At 41.0% G+C, this 16,754-nt stretch overlaps 1 protein-coding gene across 1 annotated transcript in view; it reads right to left on the bottom strand.

Annotated features, from left to right (window-relative positions):
• Positions 1 to 567: 567 nt before the first annotated feature.
• Positions 568 to 16,754, bottom strand: part of DBT (dihydrolipoamide branched chain transacylase E2) — a 28,724-nt gene continuing 12,537 nt past the window's right edge. The window contains exons 4-11 of the mRNA XM_029063461.2: positions 14,917 to 15,098; positions 12,804 to 12,931; positions 8,474 to 8,708; positions 7,025 to 7,191; positions 5,782 to 5,859; positions 3,558 to 3,749; positions 3,311 to 3,382; positions 568 to 1,238 (exon numbers count right to left, since the gene is read on the bottom strand). Coding sequence (XP_028919294.1) covers positions 1,071 to 1,238; positions 3,311 to 3,382; positions 3,558 to 3,749; positions 5,782 to 5,859; positions 7,025 to 7,191; positions 8,474 to 8,708; positions 12,804 to 12,931; positions 14,917 to 15,098 — 1,222 coding nt within the window. The 3' untranslated portion in view covers positions 568 to 1,070. The remainder of the gene's footprint in view (positions 1,239 to 3,310; positions 3,383 to 3,557; positions 3,750 to 5,781; positions 5,860 to 7,024; positions 7,192 to 8,473; positions 8,709 to 12,803; positions 12,932 to 14,916; positions 15,099 to 16,754) is intronic.

The raw sequence follows: 16,754 nt of genomic DNA, 5'->3' as shown, positions 1-16,754 counted from the left end.
TGGCAGAGGATTAGACTGTCCCCGAGGGACAGGGACTATGTCTAATTCCCACCTGTACATTCTCTCCCAGTGCTTAGTCCAGTGCTCTGCACACAGTAAGCCCTTAATACTATCGCTATTACTGAGAATGATTAACTTGTCATAGGTTGAAATGGGATTGGGGGATACACACACCTAAACGTTATAAAGGCTACAAAAACTTCTAAAGGCTTATTCTTTAAAATTAGTGTTCTTAATTACGTTACTGATTATACAATTTAAGTTTGGGGTTAGATTTATATTTAATCACATAGTCTTCCATTTTGGGAGAAGTTAATGAATGCTTCTAAGCAATTCAGCCAATAGTCAGAAATTCCAAATCATTTAACTGGAAAAATGAGCTTAATGTAGGTGATACTACATGTTCCTAGTGGGTCTACCTTGACTTTAAATCACCAATATAATTTTTTTAAACAATTATTTTAGGGTACAATCTGCATAAACTGGCTTACATTTTTGTACACTGTATACTCTGTCCTTAATGCCAAATGACTATTTAGCAGGTACTATTCTAATGTCACCAAGAGAGACTACTAAACAAAATTATATTGGGCATCAATAAATAGAAATGCACTTTATACAAAAATTTGCATAATGACCATTAGGAAGTTGAAAAGAATTCTTGTATATAAACGCCCTTTCCCAACCAGGAGTCAACAGGGAAGCCCACTAAGAGTTTGTTTACCAAAAAATATAGTGCAGATATGGGTTTTAGCCTTTCAGTCTAGCTGCTGCCAGATGTCAGAAGTCTAAAATTTCTCAGCACCACAGTAAAAACCTATACTTTGACCTATAAAATTTGACAGCCTCAGAAGAATTACAATAAACCTAACCATTTTAATTAAAAATACTGTAACAATTTAGTGATAAATGGATATTGTACCTTGGAATCTTATCCACACAATATAAGGTCAGTTGTAATGAAGAATAAATGCCTGCTTTTATATATACTTTTACATATATATATAAAGCTAGCTTTTATATATTCTTTTGAGTCCCAGAAAGTTCAAGGAGGAGTTGGATCACCATTCTTATTTCAAATCTAGCAGCATAGATGCTGGATTTTCCAAGTAGGATTTCCACAAGTTAGAGAAGCGGGACATTGTAGCACCGTCAATAATTCTGTGATCAGCTGACCAGCTCACATTCATGATCTGTGCTTTAAAGACTTCACCTTTCTCATTAAATCGGGGCAGAGCCTAGAAATAAAGAAAGGGGAGAATCAGTCAATCGTATTTACTGAGCACTTACTGTGTACAGAGCTCTGTACTAAGCACTTTGGAGAGTACAACAGAATTAGCATTCATGTTTCCTGCCCATGACAAGCCGAAAGACATTAATATAAGTTATTTATAATATATAATTTAAAGATAAGCACAGAAGTGCTGTGGGGCTGGGATAAATATCCCATGTCCAAAGGTCGAAGATCCAAATGCCCAGATGACAGAAGAGAGAGCGAGCCGGGGAAAAAAGGGCTTAATCAGGCAAGGCCTCTTAGAGATGTGAAGTTAATAATGTGAAATTAATAATGTTTTGAAGGTGAAGAGAGTGGTAGTCTGGTGAATATGGGGGGGGGGGGGGAGGGAGTTCCAGGCTAAGGCGAAGGATGTGGGAAAGGGGTGAGTGGCAAGAGAGATGAGATCGGGGCATAGTGAGCAGGCTTTGCGCTAGAGGAGCGGAATTATGAGCTGGGCTGTAGTAGGAGTTTGGTGAGGTGACGTAAGGCAGGGCGAGCTGATCGAGTGCTTTAAAGCCAATGGTATGGAGTTCCTACTGATGCAGAGGTGGATGGACAGTCACTGGAGGTTCATGAGGAGTGGGGTGCCATGACTGAACGTTCTTGTGGGTAAATGATCCGTGCAGCAGAGTGAAATATGGACTGGAGTGAGGAGAGTCAGGAGGCCAGGAGATCACGGAAGAGGCAGATGCGGTAATCAAGAAGGGAAAGGGTAAGTGCTCAGTTCAGCATGGGAGCAATTTGGATGGAGAAGAAAGGGTGGATTTTAGCAATGCTGTGAAGGTGGAACTGACAGGATTTGGTGATAGACTGAAAGGGATTAAAAAAAAAGACCTGTAACTAGGAAGGTATTATGCAAAACCAAAAAAAATAGGTCTCAGAATCTTATCTATTTAAATTTTCTAACTTGGAAATTGTATAGCTTGAACCTGAAAAATACTGGTAATGGTTTGCCAGGAGGGGCAGGGAGGGAGAGGGAGAGAAGAAGAGATTGGAATTTGGGATGCCCCTAGAGAAGAGGAGAAAGGACCACAGGAACTAGAGCCCCTGGATGCCTGCAGCAAAATACAGAGGGTTTGGGATGTGGGGTGAGATATTACAGAAAGGGAAAGGTGGTCTGAACCTGGAATTGTTTTCACTGTTCCCAAACTAAGAACCCATTAAAGGTTGCTGAGATCACAGATCTTGGTGTCTGCCTGTGCTGGGGCTAGAGAAAAAGCTATAGGTGGCAGGGAAACACACGAACCTGGGAAGCCACAGACACAGGAGGGAGCTTCTTGAGAGTCACATAAAGAGGGTGGTAGGCTAGTCCCCGATGCCCCTCCCCCCTGCCTCCAGAGAGATGACTGAGCTTTAGTCAAAAGGGGTTGGCAGCAGGAGCAGCAATAGGGGTGCACTGTGTAGAAGAGGTCTCTCAACCTGAAATTCAAGAATGGGAGAACTGGGGGACTTCGGGACCCAGCAGAGGCTGACCGGTGTCCATGTGCTCCTACAGTGACTCCGGGGGCTCTTTCGGCCAGGATTTAGGGCTGAGAACCCCCTGGCAACATCACAAAAGCACATTAAGTTCTGATGCAAAATAGCACCCAAAATCTGAGATAGCTTTTTAACGTTCAGTCCTTCACTATTCTGCCAGTGGGAATCTATGCTTCTCAATTTTCCAATCCCCTTTCCCAAGCTTACATGGCCACTTCAAGTCATACACAGTAGCCTTCTTGGGAATCTGGGGCTTTTTCCAGAACCCACAGACTCATCAGAACACCAGAAGCAATGGAAGGGGAAAAAAATGAATAGAGGTAAAAGGAGAGACTTTTTCTTGTTTATTTACTCTAAATACAAGCATCTCCTACCTGCACCCCTCTTCCTGTTAGCTAATTGATCTTCATCAGTTGATACAAAGTTCCTAAGGTCATCAAGTATGGCCACCCTTGTCACCATGCTTCACATTTAGGTTTAATGGCTACTTTGAACTAGAGACACTACTCCTGCCTTGCTTAAATTCAAAAAATGCTTCTTTGCTTCTGAGCAACATACCTTGATTGTGCCAAGAGCTCCAATTGCTACTTCAGGTGGCAAAATCACTGGTTTGGCATAGGTCCCACCAATCTAGGAAAAGGAAAGTTTAGAGGCATTGGTTGATCCCTTTAAAAAAATATGAACATTTCTACAATCTAAAACAAAGAGCGTTTTACGACTCACGCTTTTAGACGTACAACCCATGCACCAATTCCTGGCAGTTGGGTTTTATGAAGGCGAATCCATTAGTTAGTAAATTACTCACTGATCCAATGTTGGAAAGGGTAAATGTTCCCCCTGTGAGGTCTGTGGTTCCCAGCTGATTGGCAGAGCCCAATTTCTGTAGGCGATTCAATTCTGCAGCAATTTCAAACACACTACAGACCTGAACATTTTTCACATTAGGGACAATAAGCCCTTGTTCGGTATCCATGGCAATTCCAATATTATGAGAGGCCTAAAAGAGAATAATTGACAATGGTCTCCAGTTTGAAAAAGCAAAGATAAATTTTCACTCTGTTTTCTCTAACACTCTTTGTGGAGAAACTACAGTTCCCCCACCATTAACAAAATTAAAATATGGATTCTTTTTAATACCCTTCTTTCTGTGCCCTGATTTTTTTCATTTTGGATTAAATCCAAAAAAAGTTGTTATATTGTGTTTGACCTGCCTGTTACTTGCTAATGTTGCTCCTCTGACTTTTCTCTCACTTCTCCGCATCCCGCTTCCTCTTCCATCTGTCCCCAATCCCTTAAATACTATTACTACTACTAATAATAAAAGTATGTGTTACGTGCTTACTATGTGTCAAGTGATGTTCCGGCGCTGGGATCATGTTAAAAAAACCCAAAACCTAATCGTCTTGTACAATACAGCCCCGGAGGAAGACTTGTCAGGAGCACGGTTTCATTTGACGCAGTACTCGTTGAAAGAGCAGAGAGTGTGAGTGAAGTTCCCTACCCCTTACTAAGCAGGAGGGAGAACAGGGATTCAATTCCCATTTTATTGATGAGTAAACCATGGCAAAGAGGACTGTAGAACTGAAATAGAATTTGTATTTTTAACTTTACATACTATTTTTTCAAACTCCAGAAAGTTAATTTGTACTTAATTGGGCTTTTTTTCTTAGAGACAGACCTACTTGTTCATTAAAAGGAATTTTGTGTTTCTGAATATTAAAACAATCAACACTGTACAGCTATCCCTCAAAATTCCTGAAATTCAAATACTGAACAAGATTTTCCCATTGGCATCCTTTGTCACTCCTCCACCTCTCCCTTCTTCTGTTGTCTATGCACTTGGATTTGTGACCTCTGGGTATGGGATAATCGCCCCCAGTCTCAGACCCACAGCATTTATGTACATATCTTTAAGTTATATATTGTTACTTATTTATTCATATTAACATCTGCCTCCCCCTCTAGTCTGTAAATTCATTATGGGCAAGGGATGCGCCTGCTAATTCTGTTGTATTGTACTCTCCCATGTGTTTAGTACAATGCTCTGCTTATAGTACGCTAACACCACTGATTTACTGATTTGACACCTCTGAGATTTCACTGCCCCTGACTAGACTCTGAGAATTTCCAAGAGTTGTTTCCAGAAGGATACACTTTGGGGTTGGGAAAGTGATTAGACCTCACAGACCCAAATGGAGCAATTAAAAAAGGGGACTTTAGGGATGGGAAAATAAGGGACCAGAGCTGAGATTCTCCTCTCTGAACTAAACAAGTTATGAGTGGATGATAACAGTCTTCAAGGATATTGCCAAGTTCTTTGGGTATGAAGATGACAAGACATCCTCCATGTCCACGTCCAGAAGAGATTATCAGTTGGACTTAAGGAAAAGCTTCTTGGTTACCAGGTTGGCAAGGTAGTAATGGGATTTAAAAAAAAAAAAAGAACAGCATCATCTAGTGGAAGAAACGTAGGCCTGGGATTCAGGAGGCATGCGTTCCCAGCTCTGCTTGCCTGCTGTGTGGGCTTGGGTAAGTACCTTGACTTCTCTGTGCCTCACTTTCCTCATCTGTATAATGGGGATTAAATGTCTTTTTCTCTTAAGCTGTGAAACCCATGTGGGACATAAGCCTGATGGGTCTACATTTTGATTTGGGTGGAGGGGTTTACTTGGAGCAGAATTTGAGGGAGAAGGGCCTCAGGGGATTGTGGTCCCTTAAAGGGTGGTTTCCAGAAGATGTGGTTTCCGTAGGCAGGAACTCCACCTTCACCTATAGTGATTGTGCAAAAAAGGTCCAAGTCACCCAACCCAGTAGGGCATAAAAACAACCAATGCTGTAAGAAGGAAATGTCAGAAGGTAAAAAAAAAAAAAAAAAAAAGGTATAATAGAAATATATTTCCGCTCTACTACAGTGCTACTGTAGTAACAATTCCCAAGATGTTTACAATCCTTTCCAGTTCAGTTCTCTAATATGACATTTATTTAACTCAATTTCAAGGATATAGGTTAATTACGTCTTGGGTACAAACCTTGTATGTTATATTCTGGCAGTTTTCATCCACCGAAGCATTAAGGATAGGATAATGCAATAATCCCAGAGATGCAGCCTGTTAAATATAAAAAAACAGCTATACTATGAAAGAAGCACATTGTACCCTGACTGGGTAGAGAAAGTTACTGAAGAGAAAAATAGACTAGGTTAAAAAGTAACTACTCCAATTGGTAATTGAAAGTGATGTAAATGGGGATACTAGAAAAACATTATATGCAGAGAGATGGGCTGAAAATTTAAGTGCTCCATTCTTCTCTAGACTATAAACTCCTTGTGGGTAGGGAGCATGACTAGCACCTCGGTTATACTGTACTCTCCTGAGTGCTCAATACAGTGCTCTGCACAAAGAATGTGCTCAGTAAATACTACTGACTGGGTCTGTTGTACCTTATTCAAACAGTACGAGTGCAGATCACTCTTCAATATATCTAGTTATCTGCTGCACTTGATAAAGCACCTCATACCTCAAACTTCATACTTCCTTCTGCAAAACTCTACTTAGGAAGACAATCTAATATTAAGCAAATAACATTTGGAAAATATCTCTCTTTATCTTTCCCCAAGATTGGAAACAATAGGGAAATATGGGAACAAAAGAAATCCAACAGATAAAAAGAATATGCCTTCTACCACTTGTCAGCTATGTGACTTTGGGCAAGTCACTTAACTTCTCAGGGCCTCAGTTCCCTCATCTGTAAAATGGGGATGAAGTCTGTGAGCCCTTTGTGGGACACCCTGATTACCCTGTATCTACCCCAGTGCTTGGAACAGTCCTTTGCACACAGTAAGCGCTTAACAAATGCCATCATTATTATTATTATTCTATATTACAAGACAGAAGTCTTCTCATCATGACTCTACTCGTAATGAGGGGAAGCAAGTTATCTTGGTGGCAGGGTGGTGGAGATGGTGAAAAGAATCCAGGAGAGGATTAGGACATTTTGGTTCAAATCAATCACTCAGCGGTATCCCTGCCAGATCAGGAGGACAAACATTCTCACTGTGATAGCCAGAATATAGCATTTGACCCCCAATTTTCTGACTTGATAGTTTATCAAGCAGAATTTACACAAAGGATTTCTGAAAAACAACATAAAGATTCTCAAAGTTTTCAATTGCAAATTGTAGTATGACATTCAAATTTCAGAATGCTCAAAACAGAATTGGGAACTTCTCAAAACATCTATAATTGATACACATTTACTGTGCTGAATTCTCACCTTTAGGAAAAAGGGCATATACGACAGTTTAATACCTCGAGCTAGTGCCAGAGGTTTTAACTCTTCTCGTAGTTGAACGAGCTGGGAAAGGTCTATCTCATCACAGTATCCAAAATGAGGAATCTTCAATGCTGCGGTCATGGTCTTGACCATAGCTTTGTGGAAGCCTGGAACACAATTGATAAACTCAATTAAATCGTTTATAAGGGCTTTATAAAGGATAAATCATCATCTGCTGTGGCTAAAGCACACACACCAGGGTAATTCCAGCTCTGGCTCTCTTCTGTGCCTTGAGATGACAATTAAGACCCCAGCAACTTACTGGGTACTTTTTATGGTATTTGTTAAGCACTTACTACTTACCAGGTACTGTACTAAGCACTGGGGTAGATAGAAGGATTAAGACTGTGAGCCCCATGTGAGACATAGTAATAATAATAATGGTATTTGTTAAGTGCTTACTATGTGCTTGACACTGTGCTAAGTGCTGGGGTATTTGTCAAGTGTTTACAATGTTCCAGGCATTGTATTAAGTGCTGAAGTGTATACAAGCTAATCCAGGTTGGATACAGTCCATGTCCCAGTTGAAGTTCACAGTCTTAATCCCCATTTTTCAGATGAGGTTATTGAAGCACAAAAAAGTGATATTTGCCCAAAGTCACAGAGCAGACAAGAGGCGGGACCAGGATAAGAACCCAGGTCCTTCTGGCTTCTAGGCCTCTGCTCTATCCACTAGCCCACACTGCTTCTTACTTGGATTTGTATCTTTTATTCACCTCACCCACAGCATTTACGTACATATCCTTAACGTATTTTAACGTTCGTCTCCCTCCTCTAAACTGTAAGCTCTTTATAAGCAGGAAACAGGCCTACAACTGTTAAGTTGTACTTGCTCAAACAGTAAGGTGCTCTGCACACAGTAAGCACTCAATAAATGATTGATTTACAAATTATATGTCTATCCAAGAATCCTACATAGATCACTTGTCTGCTGTGTGACCTTGGGCGAGTCACTTAACTTCTCTGTGCCTCAGCTAGGGATTAAAATGGGGGATTAAAAGTGTGAGCCCCACATGGGACAACCTGATTACTGTGTATCTACCCCAGTGCTTAGAACAGTGCTTGGCACATAGTAAGTGCTTAACAAATATCAAAATTATCATTATTACCAAAATACCCAAATCGACTTGGCCCATCACTCTCTGGACTGAAATAGAATCCAGGTTTCATCCAAATCTCAGCCAAATCAAGAGCGGGCCCTGTGCTCTGCAGAAAGACTGACCTTTACGTGTGGTGGCTTCATCATATACAGTCACTCCCTGTAGGCTGCTGAGCTCATGAAGGTGAGCACATTCTTGTTGACCCATTGTATTCCTTATAATGGCTACCACTGGGCTTCAACAATGCCCCCAAAGGTATTTTATTATTATAACGTATCACTGTGTTTACCTGTTAAAGGCTCTGTTCTGTCTTTGCCTGTGAACACTACAGGCTTTGAAATTGGAAGAGTAATTGTTTTTTCTTTCGGTGGAGTTTGTACTGAGCTAGGTTTTGGTAAAGCTGGAGTAATTTCTGACTTTGGTGATGGTAAAATAGCTCCAGTTTGCTTTGCCAAATAATTGAGAATATCTTCTTTAAGGATGCGGCCATCTTTTCCAGTACCAATAACTTCACTCAATTTTATCTGAAGAGGAAAAAAAAACACACACACAGACACATAAGTCAAACTGCTTTTACCAAAAATTTTTTTAAAAAAAGAATTGTTGAACATATTTGAAGCTGAGATTGATATATGTGATTTTTAAAATGGGTTTCTAACTAATTGATTCAGGCAGTTCTCATAAAATATGGTGTGGTTTTGTTCCACAAGAAACTCACAAGATCAGTAGTACTCTTCACTCCATTTCTGAAGCCATGCATATACAGTTTCTTATATCACTGCATCATCCTGTAGGCAGACATATGCATACTAATGGAAAAACATTCCCCAATTCCCCAACAGTGCTCCTTCCAAAATGTGCTGTGAAAACATGTCATAGCGGAGAACTGACTGGACTTCCTTGTATTTATGCTTAATGAGACTATATTTCTCAAATGAATCTACTTTACACATCATTGAACACATCTATCAATTAATTCAACCCTTTAAAGTTACTTTAAAGTTATCAGGCTGTACTTAAATCTAGGCATCCCCGTAATTACAAATGCCTTGAAGAGGGATTTTCACTGTGCCACTTACGAGGGAAGACCTTTCTATTCATGTAATAGCTTTTCATCCTAATGAAGTCTGGTGTAAATGGGAGGAAAGCAAAGCTAAGCACCGTGAGCAAAATGCTACGTGGCATTTCATCGCCAATTGATGTCAAAACATTTTCACTAACCACTCATTTTCTCTTAAGCACCTCAACATTCTAAGATACTCCTGGTTCATATGGGACCTCCCAAAACATTTTTAAAACTGTATTATATATTTACATTGTTTTACTGTAATTTCTATAGAACAGGATTTACATGTGTGATCTCAAACTATGAGTATGTAAGCCTAATTCTTACTTTAAAAAAAGGGGAAACTCATTTCTATTTTAGGAATTTTAAAGTCTTGTTCTCTGCTGGATTGGTCCAGGAAGAGGTAAGAATGTGAGACTTGTGAGCCTGGTCAGTAGGAATTCTGCATGCATTTGGACTCCAGATTCTTCCCCCACCCTACCACCACTCCTGAACTACAACTTTTTTTCCATACTATTGCCTACCAACCAATTCCAAGCTACTGGGTTTTAGTGAAGACCCTAATGATTTGCACATCGTGTAAGAGCAGTTTACACTGACTGAACCAGAGGAGCTCATGAGGACTTTGTTTGGAGGAGGTTGCAGATAGGTATTTTGTTTCAAGACCAGAGATTCCGCCTTTACACCAACTGCTTGGCAATGAGTACTTTTTTTTAATAGTATTTGTTAATTCCTTACTATCTTTCAGGCACTGTACTAAGTACTGGGGGAGATACAAGCTAATCGAGTTGGACACAGTCCCTGTCCCACAAAATTTAGCTCAACTTCCCTCCCAAGTCCTGTCCTCTTCCTGACTTCCCTATCACTGCGGATGATACGACCATCCTTCCCGTCTCTCAGGCCTGCAACCTCAGTGTCATCTTTGACTCGGCTCTCTCGTTCACCCCACACATCCAATCCGTCACCAAGACCTACCGGTCTCACCTTTATAATATCGCCAAGATCCGCCCTTTCCTCTCCACCCAAACCGCTATCTTACTGTTACAGGTTCTCATAATATCCCGACTGGATTATTGTGTCAACCTTCTCTCTGATCTCCCTTCCTCCTGTCTCTCCTCACTCCAGTCTATTCTTCACTCCGTTGCTCGGCTCATCTTCCTGCAGAAACGCTGTGGGCACGTCACTCCTCTTCTTAAAAACCTCCAGTGGCTGCCTATCAACTGCCGCACGAAACAAAAACTTCTCACTCTAGGCTTCAAGGCTCTCCATCACCTTGCCCCTCCTACCTCTCCTCCCTTCTGTCTTTCTACTGCCCACCCCCAATGCTCCGCTCCTCTGCCGCCCACCTCCTCACCGTCCCCCGTTCTCGCCTATCCCATTGACCGCTGGGCCACGTCCTCCCACTGTCCTGGAATGCCCTCCCTCCTCACCTCTGCCAAATCAATTCTCTTCCCCTCTTCAAAACCCTACTTAAAGCTCACCTTCTCCAAGAGGCCTTCCCAGACTGAGCTCCCCTTTTCCTTCTGCTCCCCCTCTACCCCCCCTCACCTCTCCTCAGCTAAGCCCTCTCTTCCCCTCTTTCCCTCTGCTCCTCCCCCTCTCCCTTCCCCTCAGCACTGTACTCGTCTGCTCAACTGTATATATTTTCATTACCCTATTTATTTTGTTAATGAGATGTACATCACCTTGATTCTATTTATTTGCTATTGTTTTAATGAGATGTTCATCCCCTTGATTCTATTTATTGCCATTGTTTTTGTCTGTCTCCCTGATTAGACTGTAATCCCGTCAAAGGGCAGGGACTGTATCTGTTACCAATTTGTACATTCCAAGTGCTTAGTACAGTGCTCTGCACATAGTAAGTGCTCAATAAATACTATTGAATGAATGAATGAATGAACATAAGGCTCACAGTCTGAATCCCCATTTTACAGACGAGGTAACTGAGGCTCAGAGAACTGACTCGCCCAAGGTCATGCAGCTAACAAACAGTGGAGCCAGGATCAGAACCTAGATGCTTTGACTCCAGGCTCTGGTTCTTCTCCTGGCTCCAGTTGTTGGGGAGAGGAGACGTGGCCCTTTCTCCTCACATTTCCTGTAGCCAACTCCATGAGGGGGAATGGTAGGCTAGTACTTGAATGATCCCCTCGTTTCCGGGATTGAGAGCCAGAGGGTGGCGGTAGCGAAAAAGGGAGAACCAGCGTTTGTGGTATTTAAGTGCTTACTATGCGCCAAGCACTGTACTAACTGCTGAGATAGATACAACATAGTCAGGTCGGACACAATCCTTGTCCCTCATGGAGCTCCCAGTCTAAGCAGGAGACAAAAGAACACTCTGGCACAAAGAAGTTAAGTGATTTGCTTAAGGTCACACAGCAGATGCAGGGCGGAGCTTGTTTACCATGGGAAGGGAAAAACCAGAGGGCTTCAGGACCCAGCCAACACCAACGGTAATTTGGGCACTCCTGAAGTGACTGCAAGAGCTATTTCAGTTAGGAGTCAGGGTTAAGAACCCGGGGAAAACCTCACAATCATTCAGTTGCATTTACTGAGTGCTTACTTTGCAGAGCACTGTACTAAGTGCTTGGGAGAGTATAATACAACAATAAACAGACACAACCCCTGCCCACATCAAGCTTACAGTCTGGGGGGGGTTGTGGGGAGAAACACAGACATTGGTAAGTTACAGATAAGTAAATAAATTACAGATATGTAGCATCATTCACATGTAAGGATAGAAGCTCACTATCAACAGCTCTATTTTAAGAGTACAACCTTGCAGAAATTTAGTAAGTCCTGTACTCTCAGCCTCCCTTTTACTTCTAAGCAATTCTATGGGGAAAATAATTTTAAGGAATGATAAATTTTAAAAGGGAGGGGAAAAAAGAGTGGAAACATCTCAGAGATTTCTAGTAGGTAGGAAATTTATACTATTATTAATAATAATATTTGTTAAGCACTTACCTGTGTATCAACCACTGTACTATGTTCTGTGGTAGATACAAGATAATCGGGTCCCGCATGGGGCTCAAGTCTAAGTAGGAGGGAAGGACAACAGGTTTTGAATCCCCATTTTCCAAATGAGGTAACTGAGGCACAAAGAAGTTAGGTGACTTGCCCAAGCTCACAAAGCAGACCAGTGGCAGAGCCAGGAATAGAATCCAGGTCCTCTGACTACCAGGTCTGGCGCTCTGGTTACTGCTGGGTAGACAGTAATATCAAATGTACTTCTAAGGATATCATTTTTTTCATGAACGAAAATTGATGCAAAAGTACAAATAATACCACATTTCATTTCAAACAAGCAACAATCATGCCTTTCCATCCTGCCACTCCCAATTCTATGAAGGCAGCCGATCAGGTTTTAGTAATACAAAGTTCCATGGAGACCTAAATCTTGACTTTCCTAAGTGTATGTTTTCCAGTGCTTCACTCTCAGAAGGCCCTCAATAAATAGCACTGACTGATTGAACTATTTTTTGGTAAGGGCAGATTGGTGGTAAACAACTAGACTAAGGCTTGCCTCACAAAAACAGAATAAAACAAAACTTACATTATTTTCCATGGCTAGACGACGAACAGCAGGAGTTGCTAGTGTTTTGTGACCCTTAATCTCTTGGTGTGTATGTTCTTCATGGGATACAGCAGGGGTTTCAACAACATCTTCTTCAGATGCTCCATCTGAGACAAATTTTCAGACTGTTACTTTGACTTCTCTACAAGCTTTCAATAATCAATTTTAGTAAGGGTAGAATCTGATCTCTCTCTCTCTCTCTTTCAATTCTGGTATTTGAGAAAAATGATATGCTTAGAAATACATTTTCACCTCTGTCACTTAGCTGTGTGACTGTGGGCAGGTCACAATTTATCTGTGCCTCAGTTATCTCATCTGTAAAATGGGGATTAAGACTGTAAGCCTCACTTGGGACAATCTGATAACCTTGTTACTACCCCAGCACTTAGAACAGTGCTTGGCACATAGTAAGCGCTTAACAAATGCCATCATTATCATTATTATTTAATCTTACTGTCTACACAAGAGGACTCTGTCGAGAGATAAGCCATTGGCACTGTGGGAGGAAGAATTTTCCTTTTGCAATACAACTGCAGTAGGATGGCCTGAGAAGCAAGTACTGTAAAAAAGGTCGTCATCATCAGTAGTATTGATTGAGCATTTTCTGGGTGCAGAGCACCGTGCAGGCAGTAGGAACAAGAAACCTGCTCTGGCCTTCAAGAAACTTACTAACAGGGGAAGACCAGGTTTGCTTGGGCAATCCTGGCAAACTGGAAGCTGCTTCCCTAAGATTCCCTCTTTCCCTGAATCCCTTCCCTTGGTTATTTTATCTCCTCCCAGATTCCATCTTCTCCACAACCTTTTCCACAGCCCCTTTTGTCTACCTCATCCGGAGGATTCTTTCACTCTCCTTTCTCCGTGTTTCCAGCCCGTTTAGTACCAAGAGAAATGGGAAAATGAATCAGTTGGTGAGAGGAACAAAACAGCTACATAGCTAGTCTGTTTATGAAATGGACACCTACTGGCCATTTCCTTCCCAAACCCTGAAAATGAAAAGACTAGTAAACTGTCAAAGGGGCAGGAAGGCCTCAACCAGTTAAAAAGGTATTTATCTCACACTCTATCAAGCACTTTCTCAGTTAATAAGCATGGCTCCAGAAACTAGCTTCTCCTTCTCCAAATCCAATTGCAGAAATCTACAACATGCTTTCTATTCTTTTCACTCCACCCCATATTTTTATGGAAATTGTTAAGCACTTACTATGTGCCAGGCACTGAACTAAGCAATGGGGTAGATACAAGAAAATTAGGTTGGACACAGTCCCTGTCCCACAAGAGCCTTGTAGTTTAAATTGACATGAGGATTTAATCCTTATTTTACAGATGAGGTAACTGAAGCACAGAGAAGTTAAGTGACTTGCCCAAGGTCACAGCAGTCAAATGGCAGAGCTGGGACTAGAACCCGGGTCCTCTGACTCCCAGGCCATCCTCTTTCCACTAAACCATGCTGCTTCTCATTCCTCCCACTTGGGGAAATATGCACTCTCCACCTGAACTTCCCCTTTCAGTTGGCAATTTCACTTCTCTGGATGTTGAGTGGAATTGGGGAAACCAGTTCTATGGAGCAGGGACCCTCAAACAAATCAGAGCTGTAAGCCAAGAGAAGCGATTGTCACTTCCTCAGACCCAGCAATAATGAACAGTGGGAAGTTAAGAAAAGGGATGGGGTGGAAAAAATGAGAAAACAAGAACCAAGAACAGACTGATTGTAAAGACGATAGAAACCATTTATGTAGCCATAAGATGCATTTTAATACCTTGAGAAATTTTTTTTTTAACATTTTAGGGCCAACTGTACTAGCAGATGAGTAAACTGAAATAAACTGGCATTCCTTTTTCTGAGATCATTCTAAGTTCCAAGGACAAACCTTTTGAATGATCTTGTGCAGTATAACTGAAAAACAATGTAAATATTTACAGTGCATTGGTTTTACTGCATTCTTGATTTCCAATATAAATCCCAGTGACCACTCAGATTCTAGTATCTTTTCTAAAAACAAGAAGCTGATTATTTGCAGTTCAAACACCACCCTCTTTAGTCGAAAGGCTATCAGTATTAAATTAAGCACAATAAAAACAGTTTAAACAATACCTTTCACAGCTTCCGTTTCTATATCTACTAATGGCTTCCCCACATTTGCAGTTTCTTCTACATTATAGTGAAGTTTCCTAATAATGCCATCATAACGACTTGTAATAGTGACTGAGGCTTTATCACTTTGAACTTCACAGATGCTATCAAACTGAGATACAGTATCTCCTTCTTTTACATACCTAAAGGGAGAAAACAGAGGCTTTTTTAGAAAAAAAAACTTTTAAACAAAGAAAAACAAATCCTCAAAGTTTCAAGGTTAAATACAGGTTTCCCTTGTCAACTATGGTTTTTCCAACTGCGGTTTTGAGAACGCACTCTTAATACTGATTCCCACTTTGTCTTCCACACCGTCATTTAGAGTCACCATAGATTCCTGTGGCATTGCCGTCTTTAGAAACCAACTGTACTCTTACTCGCTACCCCAGAACTATTACTATATTGGAAATCCATGTTGTACACAAAGAACATTATAACTGTTTAAAATTCCTTGTTTATAATACATTCATAGTTATACACATATATTGCAGGTATCGCCTCGTATACAACCAGTATTATCTGATGACTTACTATATGCATTAAAACTAACCAGACTCACATGTACTACGTGTAATTGAATCCCTTGCCAACTTTCTCCCCTTGAGTTGAGATTAAACAGTCAGCAATAAATGCATCTTGGAGGAAGCTGTGCCTATAGTTTATGTCAGATATAAGGTGTTGAAGAGATTCCTGAGCAGATAACCACAGAAACTGATGATCTGGTTAGGTGACTAAGTTTAGAAATGGACGATGTACATGTCAGTGAGTTCACTGTCTCACAGTCAAAGGAACTGTTGTCCAAGGAGGGGCTCACCAAACTTCAGCTAGAAAAATCCATCACTACAAGATGCCAAAATACCTGAAAAAGTGACTGTTTCTCCAATACCAGCAAAAGTTATGGGATTAAAAATCTTACATCCTTTTCAAGAAAGCAGAAAAATTTATAAATGACTGAAGACCTTGAGGGGATTTCAAAAGATATACGAGGTGTTCAGAAGGAGCTGGCCTTTAAAAGATGCTTTAAGGGGCAAAAAAGAAAGCTGCCATTCTACCTAAATTGGACAAATTCCCATGAGGTTGAAAAATTACTACCTTTATCAGCAGAGCCGGCTTCTACTTCTGTAGTCTCAAAACAATATTATCACTCCTCATTTATTTTAAATGATTTACTTAGAATTACTTTAAAGACTACTACTAGTAATAATAATGATGACAGTATCTGTTAAGTGAGAAGCACTGTGGCCTAGTGGATAGAGCAGAGGCCTAAGAGGTAGAAGGACAGGCTTTAATCTCGGCTCATCCACTTGCCTCCTGTGTGACTTTGGGCATGGAACTTCATTTCTCTTTGCCAAAGTTACCTCATCTGTAAAATAGGGATTAAGATGATAAACCCCTGGTGGGGTATGGACTGTATCCAACCTGATTAGCTTGTATCAGCCCCAGTGCTTACTAGAGTGCCTGGCATATAGTAAGTGCTTAATGCCATTAGAAAAAATGTGCTTACTATATGCCAAGTACCGTTCCAAACACTGGGGAGATACAAAACAATCGGGTTGGACATAGTCTCCATTCCTCAGAGATGCACATTTTCTAAGTAAGAGAAAGAACAGGTATTGAGTCCCCATTTCACAAGTAGTAGTAATAATAATTGTGGTATTTAAGCGCTTACAGTGAGCCAGGCACTGTACTAAACGCTGGGGTGAATACAAGCAAATCAGGTTGGACAGAGTCCCTGGCCAACACATGGGGCTCACAGTCTTAATCCCCATTTTACAGAGTAACTAATTTAGTAACTAAGT

The sequence above is a fragment of the Ornithorhynchus anatinus genome, chromosome 4 (genome assembly GCF_004115215.2).
Source record: "Ornithorhynchus anatinus isolate Pmale09 chromosome 4, mOrnAna1.pri.v4, whole genome shotgun sequence".
NCBI classification, from domain to species: domain Eukaryota; kingdom Metazoa; phylum Chordata; class Mammalia; order Monotremata; family Ornithorhynchidae; genus Ornithorhynchus; species Ornithorhynchus anatinus.
This window is presented reverse-complemented; position numbering and strand designations above follow the sequence as displayed.